Source organism: Melitaea cinxia, chromosome Z (assembly GCF_905220565.1).
Source record: "Melitaea cinxia chromosome Z, ilMelCinx1.1, whole genome shotgun sequence".
NCBI classification, from domain to species: domain Eukaryota; kingdom Metazoa; phylum Arthropoda; class Insecta; order Lepidoptera; family Nymphalidae; genus Melitaea; species Melitaea cinxia.
Window position 1 is genome coordinate 20,900,987 of NC_059424.1, and position 21,036 is coordinate 20,922,022.

A 21,036-nucleotide genomic window follows, 5' to 3' on the forward strand; every position below is an offset into this window, starting at 1 on the left:
AATATATATAAAAGCGAAAGGTCACTGATTCACTCATCACGAGAACTCAAAAACCGCTGGATAGTCCATCCATCCAGGATGGATAAAGATGAAATTTAGCAGGGAGGTAGATTATAGTTAGTAGACGTCCGCTAAGGACGGATTTTGCGATATTCCACCGCTAAGGGGGTTTAATTGGGGTTGATAGTTTGTATGAAACATATACAGCAGCTATAATTCGCCTGATAGGTTATTTATACTGCAGCCTGAAAATAAAACTAAAAATGTCGTGTACAGAGAGGTTTTATAAAAATAACTATTAAATTATACAAAATTGTGCCTTTTAAAAAGTTGCTCAGTGTCATAAGCATTTCAAGTGACTGAAATAAAAAGATAATTTGCTTTAAACATCTTGATAGTAATGCATATCTTCGTAACGACGCGGACGTAGTCGCGGGCAATAGTTAGTGTTAAACAAAGTCCCCAAAAGTGTATGTGATCGATTCCCTCAAAATCGGATTTTCATCCGGTTTCACCAATGGAGAGAGTGCTTCAAGGGGAAGGTTTACGGAACGGCTAAGCCAATTTAGATGAGAGTTTCACTGGAAGTTTGCCGGGAAAACTTTGTGACACTGATTTCAACGCGGGCGAAGCCGCGGGCACAGCTAGTATATATATATATATATATATATATATACTAGCTGACCCGGCAAACGTTTTGCCAATAAACTATCTATTATAAGTGTGCGGGGATTTACGTATAATCGAAAGCGTTGTAGACAATGAAAGTATGTTTTATTTCATTTAATAAATTAATATTTATTAAAGTAACAAATATATCTAAATTAAAATTTCGATATCTATCTAAACATGTGTTTGCTAGATGGGAGGTGACAACGGTAGACATCTAGCGGTCTTATCGACCGGCGAAGGCAGGAGATCAAATTCAATTGAAAAAAAATCATAATTATAGGAAGTTATTAAAAATAATAAAAAAATATAAATTGCGATGAAGAAATGGGTTTTGGTCGTGGAGAGAAGCCATGACAAAATAAAAATAAAAATCTTGCCAAAAAAATTTAAGTTTATAATTAATAAATAAAATGTAGGTGTTAATCGTAGAGGGTTGAAAATTTAGGGTTGTATGTATTTTTTAATGTTGTATCATAAAAAAAAAATTCGGGGTGGACTACTCTTAACATTTAGGGGGATGAAAAAAAGATGTTTTCGATTCTCAGACCTACCTAATATGCACACAAAATTTCATGAGAATCGGTCAAGCCGTTTCGGAGGAATTTAACTACAAACACCAGGACACGAGAATTTTATATATTAGATGTATGTTCGGGGATAACTTCGTCGTTTATGAACCCATTTCGATAATTATTTTTTGTTGGAAAGGAGATATCCAAAGTCCATGATAAGGAAACCAGGATCTGATGACGGGATCCCAGAGACATCGAGAGAAACCCTCGAAAACCCGCATAACTTTTTACTGGGTTTACCGATTTTGATGATTTTTAATTTAATCGAAAGCCGATATTTATCATATGGTAACGTTTAAGTTGAGTTCTGATAACAACTTTTGAAGTAATTTTTGATAATACGTATTTACTTGACTATTTTTTTGTCTAACTACGTTGTATTACTTGTCGATGTAATTGAAGTCGTTTTTTTTTTGTTGCCAGCAAACTCAATTATTTTGCTTTTGACATCTTATAAATCGAATTTAAATGCAATGAAAGTTTAATCATAGAGAATATTACAACCTAGTAAAATATTATTTCAAGTAGTGTTTTGTTCCTATGGTGAGCTCAGTGTTGACAGCGGAAGTTGGGTCGGCAACTCGATTGTGATGTTGTTGACTTTATTGGAGGCTTCTATGGGTTTGTGGCGAACCCTTACCATCGGGAGGGAACGTATATGTCTTTATACTACTGTTATATGATTTTATTAATTTTAATTATCTTAGTTAACTAGCGGCCCGCCCCGACTTCGCACGGCTGCAATGCTGAGACTAAATGTACTACAGAATGTCTTTATTTATAGTGTGAAGCTAGCTTATAGCATGGTTATTAACATAATAACAACAACATTCAAATATGCGTCGTTAGATTACACGTTGTTACAGAATGCATTGAAGAAATAAAGGTTCACTACTCGTTCCTCGTAGGTGATAGGATGATAATATGTAGCCTATATGTTGACCCGACTTCTTAATATTATTCGTGCCAAATTTGAAGTAAATCCATGCAGTACTTTTTGAGTTTATCCCCGTTATACATACAGACAAACAGACAAAAATTCTAAAAACTATATTTTTGGCTTCGGTATCGATTGTAGATCACACCCCAAGTATTCTTTTAAAAAAATATTCAATGTACAGTTTTTACTTTCCTACCATCTTAATATATATAAATCTCGTGTCACAATGTTTGTCCTCAATGGACTCCTAAACCACTTAACCGATTATAATAAAATTCGCACACCATGTGCAGTTCGATCCAACTTGAAAGAAAGGCTATATTTTATTTTGATATATTAATTATTATATTTAAGAAAAAAATAAAGAAGGCGGTACAAAGTTCGCCAGGTCAGCTAGTTTTATTATATGTACTAGCTGCTGCCCGCGACGTAGTCTGCGTGAACGCTATACGGCACCAAAAATACCTAAGATTATACCTTTTAAAATAACATTTATTTACCCGTTTCTTCTTTATATTTCATATATACAGAAAAATCTCATAGATGGCGCTGCTTTAAAATTGTCTTGTCTACTTATATTCGTTTAATTATGTTTATCGACTTAGTTACTTATATTGCGTGATTTTCATAGTATGAAGCTAGCTTATATAGCATGGTTATTAACATAATAGCAAAAACATTCAACTATGCGTCGTTAGATTACACATTGTTACAGAATGCGTTGAGGAAATAAAGGTTCGATCCCGGACAAATATACAGACAAACAGACAAACAGACAAAAATTCTAAAAACTATATTTTTGGCTTCGGTATCGATTGTAGATCACACCCCAAGTATACTTTTAAAAAAATATTCAATGTACAGTTTTGACCGTCCTACCATTTTATTATATGCATAGATAGATTGACACATATTCATCGCACATAATTAAAATGAAATAGGTCGATTGATATAAGAAGAAAATCGTTATTTTTAATCTCATATTCATTTTAACACGTAAATATATTACTGGGTTGAAATAAAAATAAATTTTTGTCGGAAAATTATATTAATCAATATCTTTTCAATTTTGGGATAAGTAACAAAGTAAAAAAAAAGATATGTAAATAAAATGAAAAATAATAATAATATACAATAAAATAATTTTATACAAATCTATATAATTCAATCCCTGTTTGTGCGTAAATTTAATTTCTTTAATACATAGGGTATATATATAAATATAGTTCGACTTCTTAAATAACACACGTTAAATTTATACTATAATAAACTCTTATACTTCAGTCAAAAAAACATTCTGTACATAGAATAAACATTAAAATAGTGATAACGTACTTAGCACCACTTTTTATGGACGGATTTCGAACACTCATCTCGAATTTTAGTGATGCTAATCGACCACAGTTACAATTATATTAAAATTCGTCTAAATATATTTATACACACTCTACTGCCTATGGTAAGATCCAGTCGCTAGAGAGCTGGACGCGCGACCTCGCGATTTTAATGCTTTATCAAAGCCTTAGAGATTCTGTAACACCTTGAGTATGACGGATCGTATCGTAATGGCGGATCGCCATGAATTAACAATCAATAGATAGAGCGAACGAACATAACATTAAACTTGACATTTAATTTTGTCATAGAAATTGATTTTAATACACTAATAACAATGGTTGTCGTTCGGTCGCCCTGTCTATAACTGACTTTACACGTAAACTTCTCCCCTTTTAGACCCGTTCGGTTTTCTCGAAAACTCTGGCGGTGTTCCTGTCCCACTGTGTTCGCTGTCTCTGTCTGATGGGATTTCTGTCACCGTGGCTCTTGGGATTGGTGGTGTTGTGCGATCTGGTCTCGGGGTCGAAGGCGCTGAGCCATTTACTAGAGTCAACTGAGACACGCCCAGCGGCGATAGTGTGACTGGCGATACGACAGGCGTGGCTGCTAGCATTGGTGTTATACCTGTGATATTTAATAATTAGGCTTATAAATATTGTCAGCTTGTTACATCTGTAATTTTAACATTTAATAACTTAAATCGATAAACAGGTGTCGATACTCGCGATTTTTCTTAATTTATTTCAGTATCGTTTGTTTTGTTTGAAAATGTAATGAATGAAACAGTAGGTAAATTCCCAAATTTGAATTGGGACAATATTTATATAGATTGATTCTGGTACAAGACGAATTTCCTTGGTCAAACATACTAATTAAATAAAAAAATCATGTAATCAATTGAATATTAAAATAATCATCACTTACCTTGTGATAAACCAGGAGACAGAACAGCTTGAGCTAAAGCCGTAGTACCTGGTTGACCAGCATGCAATGTGTTATTAACTGATCCACTATCCAACTCCTGTATGGGCGATAACACCAGTGCCCCAAGTACTGGCACCTCGTTCTGATAACCCTGATGGGCCATGATCACTCCCATGTTCTGCATACCCATGGCTATCCTATTCTCACGGTCCATAACTTCTTTCGTCACGTCTGGTGTTGGTATGCGAGGTCTGTTACGAAGAGTTATAGGTATTGCTGATCCATTACTTTTTTGACCTGTAATTATTATTACTGATTTATTATACAAAGAAAAACATTTTCAGAATTGTCACTAAGAAAATGGACAATACAAGACTTGTACTGTTATAACGTGTCACTTTTAAAATAATTCTATTTCTGTTGGGTAGTTACAGGAATAATTTTGCCTTATTTGAGGCAAATATGTAAATATTTAAAGTGGTATATCAAGTTAATGTTGTTTTTTATAAATATTTTGAATCAATGCCTTGAATAACTTTCCTTTGAAATAGAATATAAAACTTACCATGTTTAGAGTTCTGTCGATGCTGACCCCTGCCAGATTTTCTGCCAACTAGTCTTTCATATAGCGACATTTTATGATGAGGCGGTGGCGGCCCTGCTGGTTGCCCAGCCTCAGGACTGGAATACACTACGGAATTATGTCGATTCCTTCCGAACAATCCACCGGAAGAATATGCAGTTGACGCTGATCGTACTGATCCCATTCTTGATATTTGTCTTTGGAACCAATTTTTCCTTCTTTCTACTAACGGTGTATCTACGCTTTCCTGCAAAAAGCAAATCTAACGTTAATGTACTCATTTATCATTTTCACATACAAATTGGAAATCAAAGTTTTTTTAATGGACATCTGGACACAAAGCTACCAGTAAAAGTATTACAAGACTAACCCAATTTACGGACTATAGCTGTCTGTACTGGTTTGCTGTACTAATAATATAATGAACATAATTATTTTTATGGATATTTACATAATCAGCGTAGGTCTCGTCATGACTTTTCCTTGGAGCTTGAACGTTTGCATAAACAGCGTCCTCAGCTTTCACTTTATAGTGATCCGCGGAACACGCCGGCTCGTGGCGTCGATAGTGCTCTGATGCGACAGTGTATGGTAAGTCTTTGGGTACAACTTCCTCCCAGTACTGGTCTTTTAGAAGTTCCGGGTGCTCTTCGTGCATTTCGTCGACTATCATGTATGCTGCCTGGAAGTTATAATTATTTGTTTTAAATTTGTATTATTATCTAAAGGGATATTTGAATTATTGCTTTTCATGTAGATGATTAAGCCGGATAATTACAATTGTACACAAAAAAAAAACAAAGGTCGAACATATTTTACATAACCATCTGACGCAACGGAAGCTGGCTCAACTACTTGCTTGCCAGGACTGAGGTCTTGGAAAACGTGGATTAATGTGCGAGAAACATCGATCTGTCCCTCAGCTGTCAGCGGATTACAAACAGCCAACGTTGGAAATTAAAACAATTACAAAATAAGTAATTTTTAAACTACCTAACTAAGTAAAAGAAAGAAAGTCAAAACAACAAACTAAGTACACATGATAACAAATAGGTACACAAACTCTTACGCGTATATGTATATGTGTGTGTGCGTGTGCGCACGCGCTAGCGTATGTATGTGTGTGTCTGTGGGTACATTCAGAGAAATTTCAAGAGGCTTTTATTGTAATATTGCCAAAAGTCCTTTAGTTTCAGGAATAAATATAGTATACGTGTCTTATATTTTCTGCAGCACGTTACTTTCTAAGCAAGGTGGCTTTATTCTTAGCTTTAAAACAATGTTCGTACTACATTTTATTCTAAGAGGAAGTAGACCATTTAATATTTTTGCCGCAGGAAACTTGAAACAGTGTTTAAACCTTTTATATTGTAATCTTTGGTAATAACTGTCAACTGACTAACAGTCGTGGTTAAGTTATAAAATACCGTAATAATTATTTATTTCATGCCTTCATTTATTAACTCGTATATTGATAATTAACGAGAAGACGAGGTAATATCCATTTTTTAATGGGTATAAATTGTTCTAAATATCACATAATATAATACCACATCTGCTATTAGGTTCATAACAAACGTGCATTTTTAAGTTTTTTGATGGCTTTTCCCAGATGTACGTACTGTGTGGCTACGGTACTAAAGAATATAGCCACCCCCTCTCTTCCCGTGGGTGTCGTAAAAGGGGACTAAGGGATAACACAGTTCCGCTACCACCTTGGAACTTAAAAAGCCGACCGGTGGCGGGATAACCATCTAACTGCTGGCTTTGAAATACACAGGCCGAAGACGGGCAGCAGCGTCTTTGGTGCGACAAAGCCAGCCCTGCGGTCACCAACCCGCTTGCCCAGCGTGGTGACTATAATAATAATAATAAATAATAATAATAAATAATAATAAATAATAATAATAATAATTAATAATAATAATAAAAAATATTTACACAATACACACACGGTCGTCTGTTCCTAAAGTAAGCAACTTAATGCTTGTGTTATAGGCTACAGCCGACTGGTATATAGCTACATTTTTTTTTCGATAAACATACTTATAAATAATACATATATAAATATATAAATAAATATTTATATTACACCTAGACTCGGGGTGGGAATCGAACCCACAACCCTCGGAGCAGAAAGCAGGGTCACAACAAACTGCGCCAACGGGCTAGTCAAGACTATGGGCAAAACACATGAGTTCACGTTATTTTTGGCGTAAGCTTGTGGAGGCCTATGTCCAGCAGTGGACTATATAGGCTGTAATGATTGATGATTGAATTGAAAACTGATTTTAAAGGTACAATATTAAAAGTATAGTGCCACGTATTTTACCTTGATATGTCTATCAATAAGCCAGTTGAGTTCAATGTCGTCGTCATCTTCACCGAAAGGATTAATAAGAACTTCGGCAACTTTCAGCCACCCCACGTAGAAACAAAACTGAAATTACAATGAAATACAATATTAGAACAAATTTTTATAACAAATTAGTATGTAAAAGTTTGTGATATCGATAGCTTTATAATATATACACCAAAATACTCATCCACGTTAAAATAAAAAGTCTAATGTTTCAACATTTTCAAAAGATTGATGGAGAAAATTTAGCTTATATTAAAGTTGTGATACACTTTACACAAATGGGATTTAACTATATAATAGCAAAGGAATGCTATATAACCTTGGGAGGTACCTCCTGTTCCTATATTCAGAAAAAGGTTTGTTATCAAAAACAAATCGTGTTCGAAATTTAGCGACTCGTAAGCAAAACGATTCGTTTTATGTGCATAGGAACCGAGTTATGAAATATAGTTCTTAACCACTTTCGGTTGTAAAAACAAAATAAATATAAAGAAGTAAACTACTCACCTGTAGAGCGGTAAATAAAGGGAAGTATACATCGGGTTCGTATTTCGACGTGCTGCCGGAAGCTGGTGGAACAAGCTGTCTGCCCATCAGGGCTGCCACGAAGTACGTGTACAGAGCTAGGGTTACCACCTGCAATACAATATAAATTGAATATTTTATCTTTCACATGATATATATATCATCTATCTATAACATAGTGGCGTTTACTACTAACACACACACACACACACATTAAATGATATTGAACGAATTAAATTGTTTTAAAACCCGCACACGCATTTACATTGTGTCCTCAGAACCTTAAAACTGTAGTTTGGTATTATTTTATTTAAGGTAAATATTTTGAGTATTAAAGATTTCCGAAGAACCAAATAATTTAGAATATTAGTTAATTCATTTTTATCAGTTGACACAACTTCCACCTGAACACATATTATTATCTATAGAAATAAATAAAATTAGTGTGTTTGTAATATTAAAATGTGATGTATACACAGTACATATACCAAAATAACATTTTTTACAACTTTTATCTGTCTGTCTGTCTATCTGTATGTTCCGGTTAATCTTTGAAGCGGCTGGACCGATTTTGACGAGACTTTCACTGGCAGATAGCTGATGTAAAAAGGGGTAACTTAAGCTTCTTTTATTTTAGAAATTTATTTATATTTATATTAACTATATATATTATTATTAACTCAGCGAACTGAACAATAACTTTTTTGTTTGAACGAACGATACGCGGACGTAGTCGCGGGCACAACTAGTTTAATATGAAACTACTTTGTATCAACATTACACAGAAAAACTAAGCAAAACACAACTACAATTTAAATAAATGTGTTTATTGGAATAATGATTATGTTTATTTATATGTTCTTTTATTTGTATAAAAATTTGCATCTTTATTATTAAAACTGCAATGATGAACAAAGATGAGATTCGATGCATATGCCTTTGTTGTTTTTATCTTGTATGGGTGATCGCGTATTTTTAAATCGATTCGAATTATGCTTGCGTTAAACAATATTCACTTAGTTTTGTACACGTTTTTTTTTTCTTATTTTAAATTAATAATTGTTTGCAAGCAAACGGCTTTATTTTACGTCTACAGGTTATACAAAATAGTTAATTTTGGGTTGTTACTAAACGCATAATAAAATTAAAATTAATTGTGTGTAAAGTAAAATCCGCATCACTTTTGACTGGGTGTACCGTGTTTATAAACCGATTTCGATAAGGCTTTTTTTGTTGGAAAGGAGATATCCCTAGTTTGGTACTATGAGACTAGTATTGGTACTAGGAAACCAGGATTTGATGATGGGATCCCAGAGACATCGAGAGAAACTCTCGAAAATCCGCATAACTTTTTACTGGGTGTACCGATTTTGATGATTTTTTATTTAATCGACGTTTATTATGTGGTCACATTTAAATTTCATCGATATCTAATTACAACTTTTGGAGTAATCTTTGATAATGCGTATTTATTCGACAATTTTTTTGTCTACCTACGTTGTATTACTTGTCAATATAATAGAAGTCGGTTTTTCTTCGTTCGCCTGCAAACACAATTATTATTATTAAACTGCAAAGCTTATAATGTATAGTTACTCGTAGTCTCGTATCGCTATTGCGATCGCGATTCAAGGAAACGAAGGTCACAGCTACGTTATGGTATTGTTGAAAGAAAACCTGATTATTACGCGCAAAAGATGTTTTTTTTTTTCATAATTAACTGCAAGGTTATTTTTTATTTAATAACTATTTAAAGAAAATATGTATGATTATCTTGATACTACTGTTTTGCAATTCAGAGTATATAAAAACAATATAGTTAATTTCAAAGTTAGTTAAAAAGATCTTTAATTTAAATCTATACAAATAAATAATTTGGAGTGTCTGTTTGTAATATTGAAATAACCGCGTTTTACTAAATGCATATACACGGTACATATACCAAAATAACATTTTTTACAATTTTTGTCTGTCTGTCTGTCACTCTGTCTGTCTGTCGGTCTGTCTGTCTGAGTGATGATTATTTTTAATAGTGAAGCTGTCAACGACTCCGCAGTTACTGTTTTGAGTATAATATATAAACTGTGTTTTACTACAAAATTAGTAATATCTTACATGAAATATAGCGTCACTAAGTCCACACATACAATAAATAAATTGATAGATAATGTTTGAATTTAAATAAAATGACTATGCTAAAATGTTACCATTGACTCATTGGTCAAACTAGTGTCATCCACGTGTATGTATATTTTTAAGATTTTTCGGGTATTAGATTGTCGCTTGTATTTCATTAGATTCGGCTATCAGATAGATATACACACATTATTCATTATATTCAAGCGTTAATCAACTTCCGTGATCCAAGCTTCTACAGCAGAGATAAATGTCATTTCGAAAATAATTGTGTTTGCTAGCAAACGAAAAAAACCGTCTTCAGTTACATCGACAAGTAATACAACGTAAGTAGACGAAAAAAATTAATTCCGCGAACATACATAATATATATGTATATACGGTCGAATTGAGTAACCTTCTCCTTTTTGGTTAATAACAAAATTGTACCGATAACATAAATACAAAATTTGGTTAATAATAAAATTATTTTGTTTGAAAAAATTTAATTCAATTATGTGCATTTTTTGCTCGTTTACATACCTGATAACTTTGATATTAGGTACGATTTGATACGTAACACACCGTAATTTTATTTCTTCTTCCTCGACGCTTTAAATATTTAAAAATTTGTCTACAAATGTTATAAACGGCTGGCTATGACCATTGTAACATGTAAAAGTTTTATTAACCGACTTAAAAAAATAATTTGATTGTATTTTATGTGTGTGTTACGTCATAACTATTTACTGATTGTAGCGCCGATTTTGATGATTCCCTTTTCATCGAGATCTGACGAGTACTTTTTGAGTTACGAATAATAATGTGTATTTAAGTAATAATTTTTTTCAATTACCTACGTTGCATTGTTTTTCGATGTAAATTGAAATGATTTTTTTTAATATCTACGATTTTATTTTTATTTTTGTGTTTTTTGTGTTCCCCCACATTAGGAATTCTAAACAATTTGATTTTTTTTTGTTTTCAAGCAAACACAATCAAGGCCTAGCTGGATTCCGAATCAACAAAGAAGTTTAACTTTAATCCACGTGTAATTAGAAATTCGTTACCACTACACACCGAAGTCGGACATTTACCATAATTTTAACACAATGCCATTGATCATTAACCACAATTTTAATACAACGACATTGAACAACAATTCTTGTATAAGTATTATCAGCAAAATTCGTGCTTAGCTACACCTACATGATCACTTGATCGATTCAATAATTTATGTTATTAGATCTCAGTTAGAAGTATAAAATTAGAATATTATTTTTATAAATTAATTACGTTACATTAACTGAGGTAGGGCCAGTATGAAATATTTTGCTTAAAATCTGGAGCAGCCCGCAATACCTCGACCTTTCAGAAGATCACATTTAAATAATACTTCAATCAAACTTACAAGCAGTTTTGTGTTTCTGTAGTGACTAAAGTGACCAGAGCTCCTGGGGAGGTTGGCGGTTGGGTCGCAAAGCGCTTGTGATGCTTCTGGTTTGGCAGGCGTTTATAGCTACTGTGCTCGCTTACCATCAGGTGAGCCGAGCACTTGTTTGTCCTCATAGTTACACATAAAGAAAGAAAAACAAACATTTTGAAAGCACAAAAGGTTACGACTAAAAGAGCCTTTGATTCGTACAGATCAAAGAAATATGGTACACAATTAAAACGTAGGTAGTGTTTGTTTAAGTTCGAAAGTCCTTGTTTGTTATTTGTAGGTTCTCAATATCAAAAACATTCAGACTTGAAAAAACAATAAAAATTTTCTCGAAACATATTTCGTCGATTACGAATCAAATTTATGGAACATTTCTGTAACATTGTATACAATTTCTTGATGACTGATTATTATAATTTACTTGCAAGAAAGGTAAATAACATCCATGAATATATATATCACATATCATACATATAATGTTCGTCGGTCCCCAGTAGGTCGTAAATCTTTTTTCGCGGGTCCCAAAATATAAACACATGTTTAAATTTAAGAAAGATTTCTTTTTAATTATCTGTGTCAGAAGTTTATCGCTAATAAAAAATAATAATAATGTAACTGGCCGTCAGGAGTGATAAAATTACCTAATGAGTTATTATTAATACAATTTAAAAAAAAATCAAGACCTGGGGATCCAATTCCATTTTCAAATTTTTCATACTCTTGCATTTAGGCGGACGATGTATGTATATGTAAGAGAAAAGACGTATGATGTATGTGTGACCGTAAAGATGAGTAGAATAACAAAAAAAAAAAAACTACTAGCCTGTGTATACACAAGTGGCACGCACACTGTGTCGTACCCGATGAGAGCTCCTAACCTCCTCCTGATGTCTGAAAGTTCCACGAGTAATGTTTGCACGATATGATCGCTCGTTATCAGGCCTTCCTTCCTCGCTCTGTTGATGATATTCGTAGCCCATACTAGCGGCATCCAGTACTTTGACATGGGACTCTTGCCGTCCATTTTCTCAAACACCTTTCTTTCACTCTCGAGCATCAAGCCTGAAAATATAAATAAGTTACCAAATACGATTAGAATGCCAATACAATGTCTAGCTGAAGGTGAGGTGACACGAAATTTGATTGTACTAATAGGTCGGAGGGAAAGTTTTATCGTATTTTTAACCGACTTCAAAAAAGAAGAGGACACAATTGGATCGTATATATATATATATATATATATTTATGTATGTTCGGGGATAACTCAGTCGTTTATGAACCGATTTTGATAATTCTTTTTTTGTTGGAAAGGAGATATCCCTAGTTTCGTACCATGATAAGGAAACCAGGAGGGAAACTCAAAAATCCGCATACCTTTTTACTGGGTGTTCCGATTTTGATAATTTTTGATAATTTAATCGAAAGCCGCTATTTATCATGTGCAAACACAATTATTAAGTTAAAAGTTGCCATAAAATCTTTTTCGTTTTATTGTTTGTAACTGGCTGGTTTTGATACCATGAAAAAATGATATTTCAAAAATGATATTAAAAAGTAATAAGCAGTTCCCGCCACTTTTCATTTGTTTTTCTGTCCCCGAAAATGGGTGAATCCAACGAAGAAATTCGTTACATTTTAAAGTTATAATTTAAAAAAGGCAAAAATGCGACTCAAGTCGTGAACAAAATTTGTAACGTTTATGGGCCTAATACAGTAAGAGTAGCATAAAGATGGTTTAAACGTTTTTAATCAGGAAATTTTGATGTCAAAGATGCATTTTGCCCTCATCAGCCAGTTACGGATAAAGGTGACGTCATTTTTGAAGAATTAGAACTAGATCGACATTTGAGTAGTTACAATGTATGTTGCCGAAGATCTGAGATTGATTGTTTTTAATGAGAAGTCCCAAAATTTCAGCAGCAACGATATCTTGTCACTACTTACGAGATGATATCAAGTTAAAGAACAAAATAGTACATCATAACTTTAGCCTATCGCAGTCCACTACTGGACGTAGTCTTCCGCAAATTCGCGCCAAAAATGGCGTGAACTCTGGGTGTTGCCCATAGTCAACACGCTGGGCAGGCGGGTTGGTGACCGCAGGCTGGATTTGTCGCACCGAAGAAGAAGCCCGGCGCTGCCCGTCTATGGCTTGTTAATTTCAAAGCCAGCAGTTGCATGGTTAGCCCGCCATCGGTCGGCTTCCGGCTAAGTTTCAAGGTGGTAGTGGAACTGTATTATTCTTTAGTCGCCTCTTACGACACTTACGGGAAGAGAGGCTATAGTCATTACTGCCGTAACCACACAGCAGAATAATACATATATATTATAGTGAATGTAAATAAATTATGTAAAATCTTAGATTTCTATACAAAATACGACGAAACTTTTTTCCCGACCTGTATATTTATAATTTTCATTTAACGCTGGAAGTAGATCGCATGCTCTCGTTGCCGCCAAAGCGAGTCCCATAAAGTAATTTTTTGAGTCTTAAATATTAATTGAAAAATTTAGTGTATTTTTAACACTTGAATAATAAATTTTCGTTGGAAAAAAAGTTATAAAGTCCATTTTTCAACAAAAAGGGCACTTGTTAATTATAATAATAATAAAAATTCCCGACCTCCGTTCTCATTGCAGATATTAAAAAATGTTTAAATAATATTGCCCTATAATATTTCGCTTCTTGTAGCCTTTCTTATATATATACTAATTATAATCTATTTCACATAGGATGGGTACGGTGACATTTAATATGTTCCAATACACGCTCACTATTTTCAACAAATCGGATAAATATACATTTTTAAAAATCACCAATTAGTTTCCAAAGCAAATAATAATGCTTGATTAGATTGAAATTGTATTTATTATATGAGTTTTTACATTTTAAACAAAATAAAAAAGGTACAGAAAAAATGATAACTTAAAATTACAGGCATGAAACGAAACGTTTAATGATAGGGATTGACACGTAGTAATCGGCTAAAATAAATAATCGTAACGGCCATCTTGTGAATCGCGTCATCTCACTGACTCGAGATATCTCACTCAGTACTTTCTGTCTCTTGTATGCTTCCCGTGTTTTGGTTTTGCCAGTTGCTACAGTTGTATTTGTTGCTGTTTTATTTTTGTTAAGTTCTGTTATTATTATTTTTTTAGTTATTCATTTTGTGTGTGTGTTCTGTTCTGTAAAATGCCGAAAAGAACAAAAGAAGACCGTTTCAAACAGTCAATTGGTTGTCCGCTTTCGGGAATACTTTGAACGGGAGTGAGAAAATAGCGGTCCATTATTATCTGTCAACCACATAGTGGATCGAGTTGCACAGGCACTTGAAATTAGGCGTAACACAGTGTCAAAAATTACTTCAGCCTATCGCAGTCCACTGTTGGACATAGGCCTCCACAAGCTCGTGCCAAAAAATGGCGTAAACTCATGTGTGTTGCTTATAGTCACCATGCTGGGCGGGTTGGTGACCGCAGGGCCGGCTTTGTCGCACTGAAGACGCTGTTGCCCGTCTTCGGCCTGTGTATTTCAAAGCCAGCAGTTGAATGGTTATCCCGCTATAGGTCGGCTTTATAAGTTTCAAGGTGGTAGTGGGACTGTGTTATCCCTTAGTTGCCTCCTACGACACCCACGGGAAGAGACGCTGGTGGCTATATTCTTTATTGCCGTAGCCACACAGCTTAGTGTCAAAAATAAGTAAAGAAAAATATGGTGACACTAATATGGAAGATAATAAGTTATCGACTCCCAAAAAGAGGCAAAGGAAATAAATGTTTGGTCGTTGAGGTTGAATATGATTATTAGCGGAGAAATGAGTTGCCCACGGTTTTACAATAATTAATGTCTTTGAAAGGTGCTAAATTATTTAATGGAAGTGTGACATCGTTATGGCGACTTTTAAATAAAATTGGATTTCCATAAAATAAAAAAAAGTTAACAAACGGAAAAGTGCGTGAAAACTTTGTGACATTCTTAGAAAAGGCGAAAATCATTACGGATTGGAACAACGTAGTATTCCTTGACTAGACATGGAACGCCAATCATACTGTTGGCAAAGTATGGACAGACGACACTGCTCATTCTTCGACTAAAGTACCGGACGGTAAAGGCGAACGACTAATAATTTGCCACGTGAGCTGTGTTAATGGGTTTGTCGATAACTCATTTCTCGCGTTTAACACCACCCTTAAAATATTATTTATTCACTATAGCGATGATTAATTTTTAATAAGCAGTTAATTTTTTTTTTTATATAATCGATTAAAGGTTAACCGCATTTGTACTCGATAATCGAATTACATCAATTAATTATGCATGGTCACCTCACTATAGAGTTAATTTGACATGTGTCACCGTACCCATCTTACGTGAAATAGACTATAGGATCACGTTGCTTGAGTTTTTAAAAATCGTGTATTTTGTTTATAATATTTTTTAACTTAACAAAAAATTGAAATCAATTCTTGTTAAAATAATTTTGTACTATAAAATTCTCGTGTCACAAAAACGTGTTTTAACTAACACTAGTTACCATCGGCCGACATTTATTTAGGGGTTATATGGGGTTAATAATATATATATATATATATATCACAGCAACGTTTGCGGAGTCAGCTAGTCGCCCTATAAATTTTTCAATGCATTGTTTATGAACTTGTAGACGAGACTCTATGTTGCAAGCCGATATTCCATTATTTTTGACAGGGTACTCCTTATAGACGAGTTAGACAATTTAATGACTTAAGAACGATTACTATACTAGGAAATGGGTAGTTTTAATACTATTCGTTAAATAATTAAGAAGACATGCTTTTAATTTAATTATCCATATGTGAATCAACCGTTTCCTTATCATAAGGACTGGGTATTAAAAATCAATTTTATAAACAATATGACCGACATTACGAGCTTTATAATTTTATGTCATATTTACATGACATAATAATAATAATTACTCAATTTAAAAAGAAGACTAAAAAAATACGCTTTATTTATAATAAACCAAACTCAAAAGAAATAAGCTTATCAAATTCGTGTAATGTCATCGGTTCTCGATAAGTCTAATAAGTTTAAATGAAATCTGAACGTTTGAAGTCGGTCCAAAGGAGTCTGTTACAAACATACAAACATAAGTACAGGTGAAGCTAATAAGTAGCGTGTGAATGAAGTGCTAACGACGTTAATATAGTAATAATTTTTTTTTTTTTTGCATAAAAACCTTCCCTCGGCCTTAAGGGACATACAAAAAAATTAATTGGTCGAGCTGATCTCGAGTTATGCGCTTAGCAAAATTACTTTTTATTTATATAAGATATAAGAAGATTATAACTATACGAATAAATAAAATTGGAGTGTCTGTTTGTAATATTAAAATAAGCGCTTTTTACTAAATGCATATGGATGTACACGGTACATATACCAAAATAACATGTTTTCAATTTTTGACGCTTTGTCTGTCTGTCTGTCTGTTTATTCCGACTAATCTCCGATATGACTGGACCAATATTGACGGGAATTTTACTGGCAGATAGCTGATGTATTAAAGAGTAACTTAGGCTACTATTATTTCAGAAATTTATTTATTTTGTAACTCTGCGAACAATAAATTTTTTGTCCAATTCCACGCGGACGATGTCGCGAGCACAGTTTGTATTTTCATATATCTAGATACTTAATTAAAATCGTACGAATGATTTTTATCTCACCGGAGTCAACGACGTGTTGCCACGTGGGAAATCGTCTCTTGACCCTGAGTGAGACCCTTTGCAAGGTGATCACGTAGGCCAGGATTGCGTATCTTACGATGTTCCTTCTCATAAGACGCCCGGTCTCATCCTGCAACAAAACAAACAGTATTTAATACATGTACCTATAGTCTACATTTCGATCAATCGCCAGCGTTTCTATTTCCTAAAATAATCAGATTTGATTTTTATCATAACTATATAAGATAAATGTGTATCTATCATATAAACAAATAAATAAAATTGGAGTGTCTTTTGTAATATAAAAATACCCGCTTTTTACTAAATGAATATGGTGCATTTTTTTTTTTTTTTTTTTTATGTCACTAGGTCGGCAAACAAGCGTACGGCTCACCTGATGGTAAGCGATTACCGTAGCTTATAGACGTCTGCAACACCAGAAGCATCGCAAGCGCGTTGCCGACCCAATCCCCAATCCCCCCAGGAGCTCTGGTCACCTTACTCACCAACAGGAACACAATACTGTTTGAAAACAGTATTATTTTGCTGTGATCTTCTGTAAGGTCGAGGTACTACCCCAGTCGGGCTGCTCCATATTTTGAGCAGGAAATTCCTGCTGTGCCCTACCTCAGTTAATAGTGCATATACCAAAATAACATTTTTTTACAATTTGGTCTGTCTGTCTGTTCCGGTAATCTCTGAAACGGCCCGGACTGATTTTGACTGATATAATAAGAAGTAATTTGGGCTACTTTTATTTTACAAATTTATTTACTTTATATATCTGCGAACTGAACAATATTTTTTTTTTGTTAAATTACATACGAACGAAGTCTTACTAGTTACTTTTGTAATATATCTCAAGGATAGTTCGATATATGTTTCACAAATTGTTACATGTTACTTTAGAAATGATTTTATTGGAGTGCGTATATGAGTATGTATAACTAACGTGACCAGGCGTCCCATTTTGACTGAGACCGTCCCGTTTTTCTGTTATGTATCGCGGCGTCCTGAAGAATAAGCGCAGGACGCAAAAATGTCACGCTTTTTGAAACAACCTACAGTTTTGTGTATTTGATTAGCGAAAAATAGAGTATAGTACAATACGCATTATTAAGATAATTCAAAAACTACTGTAATTATCACCAAAGTTGGCATACGAAGTAAAAAGTTATAACGTAATACACATAAGTCGAATTGAGACCGTTCTTTTATTTGAAGTCGGTTACTAAATAAATAAAGTCAATTAACGAAAGAAAACCGATGTCCCGTTTTGAGTCAGAAAAAATTGTCACGTTAAGTATAGTAACTTAATGAAATAAACATAATACAAGTAATATTATGGATTCTAAATTGGCTGGAATAGATACTGAAGTACAATTTCCACTTCAAGAAACTTGAATAGATAAATAAGTCGACCGATATTATTGTTATTATGTTATTACTAGTTATATTAGTACTTATTCAATATAAGTAAATATAATATATCTTATCATTCGTTTGATTTAATTATGAGATATTGTTATATTATTTCTTGAATTTTATTGAACGGTATGAGTTTATTTTTTAATATCTTATACTCGTATATAAAATTCTTGTGTCACAATGTTAGTGTTGTGTACATATCGGGTAGGTCTGAGAATCGGCCGACATTTATTTTTCATACCCTAAAGTTATAAAGGGGGTTAATAACATATAGGGCAAAACAACATTTGCGGGGTCAGCTAGTTATATATATATATATATATATATATAATATATAAAAAACAATTAAAACTAACAAAATATCATAAAATGTTAATATTTTAAAGCTTTCACTCATCGAGATGTACCGTTAAAACGTTTCGACGTAAACAGACCTAAGAGTCAGTCCCACCTACAGCCCGATTTCGCACCAGATGTTACAATTGCTTAATTTTTTCGCGTTGGCAATTGCTATGAGCGCTGCTTGTATCAAATACTTGCACGCCAGCACAGATACTCATTCTTATGATCGCTATATTCTGAAAATTGTTAGCTTTGCTGACGAATCGTACAATAGACCGTGACTTTTTGAGATTTGGGCATGACGTGCTAAAATCCACTTTGTCATAACCAAGATTAGGATTCCGTATACGATTGACGGATCTTAAATTACGCTGTTTTAATATGCTAATAATTAATAACATTTAATTTTTTCAGACTATTCTAGAACCGAAATTAAATGAAAGTTAATTCACAACTTGAAGATGTAGTCCCACTGATAGACAAGTCTCTTCTCCACAGACTCATTACCATACCATAGCTTCCATAATTAAAAGTATGAAACCTGTCTTATTCACGATTCGCGCTTTACCAGTTCCTCTAACACTTTAAGCGTGTGGGTTTAAAAAAATTGACTATAAATTTATTTGCGTGCATGCAATGTTCAGGAATTACGACGTAACGCCTTACATAACACCAAAGTGAATAAATCACATTGCTATGAGCATTTATTTTTCATCATAGTATATTAATTACTAACTCTGTCCTACGGTTTCACTTACGAAAGAGGTTTTTTTTCATATCACTAGAATGGTAAATATCTAGTCCTACAGTAGCTTGGACGCCTACAAATTCTGGACATTTCTAGCGCTTTGTCGACCTTACTCTCTTTCCTCCCCAGGGCTCAGTCTACGTTGTTCACCACAGGAACAGAACACTGCTTGAGAGTAATATTATTTTTCTAGTTTAGGACCTCTCCTGTAATGCTTGCTGCTCAAGTTTTTGAGCAACTCATTTCCTGCTGTGTCATAACTCAAAATTAACCAAAACAAATTTGTCACTTTAGTCACTACAATTGTTCGTAGACTGAATTGTAAATAAATAAAAATGTAATTAGTTTTTTTTAATATTTTACATGTACAGACATTGACTGGTTACAATTTTATAATATTCTTATACTGGCAAGTCGTTTACGTAATGGAGGACAATTAGAGAAAAATTCATTCGCTTGTTTTATCGCAAGCATATATTAATATTATTGTCATGATGTTGTTGTTGTTTGAAGAATGCTAGTGTTTTATTTTCCTTGTTTATTTGTTATTATTTTACACAAGCTGTACCAGTGATTTCTTTTACGTTTTCCATCCCTTATAGTAAGACTTTAACGTAAAGAATATACTCCAACTTAAAAGGACAGATAGATTGAAAATTTTTCTGTACATTTTGCATTCATCTATGAATTTCCTCTGATTTCTGAACTTATATATATATATTTTAACAGTATAATACCAGTATTTAGTAAATATAGGTTATTCTCAATAAAAAAATTCCATTGTAACAAAAAATAAATAAAATTGGACGAGAGAACGGTGTCGAACATAATATAACAAATATAGCGATAAAACCACCGAGTGATTTGCCGCTCAAAATAACGTACAGAATTGGACCTGTCGCGTGAGATAGGTTAAGTAAATCAACACTAGAACTAGATAACAGTAATAAATCCAGGCTGACTGTTGAATTTTCGAATATTGAATATCGTATTAAGTTCCACTCAACAGTGCAAATGGAAAATGAGTTTGTAATGGAAAAACAACATTCAACCTTGTTTTCGGATCTCACATCTGTTAAAACAGTACAAAATGTTAGTACATACAACTAATTACATATACGTATATATTCCAATATGTGTGACTGTAAAGCGCTATAACCGTAGACGCCTGTTTGTTCGCATTTAATCATTAAAAACTGTAAAACTAGAGAGTGTTAATCTTTGATATATATATAACAATAGCTACAGTTATGGCCATGAGACAAAGATTTATATGTGACCACTGTGCTTGCAATAGCACCAAAATATCGAGAAGTTAAAATGATCAACAT

The 21,036-nt window shown here is 33.5% G+C and overlaps 1 protein-coding gene across 1 annotated transcript in view; it reads right to left on the reverse strand.

Moving 5' to 3' along the window:
* Positions 1–3,213: 3,213 nt before the first annotated feature.
* LOC123668377 (bestrophin-4) overlaps positions 3,214–21,036 on the reverse strand; it is a 108,821-nt gene continuing 90,998 nt past the window's right edge. The window contains exons 4-11 of the mRNA XM_045602109.1: positions 17,188–17,317; positions 12,299–12,537; positions 7,899–8,027; positions 7,362–7,469; positions 5,481–5,711; positions 5,039–5,276; positions 4,459–4,743; positions 3,214–4,146 (exon numbers count right to left, since the gene is read on the reverse strand). Coding sequence (XP_045458065.1) covers positions 3,893–4,146; positions 4,459–4,743; positions 5,039–5,276; positions 5,481–5,711; positions 7,362–7,469; positions 7,899–8,027; positions 12,299–12,537; positions 17,188–17,317 — 1,614 coding nt within the window. The 3' untranslated portion in view covers positions 3,214–3,892. The remainder of the gene's footprint in view (positions 4,147–4,458; positions 4,744–5,038; positions 5,277–5,480; positions 5,712–7,361; positions 7,470–7,898; positions 8,028–12,298; positions 12,538–17,187; positions 17,318–21,036) is intronic.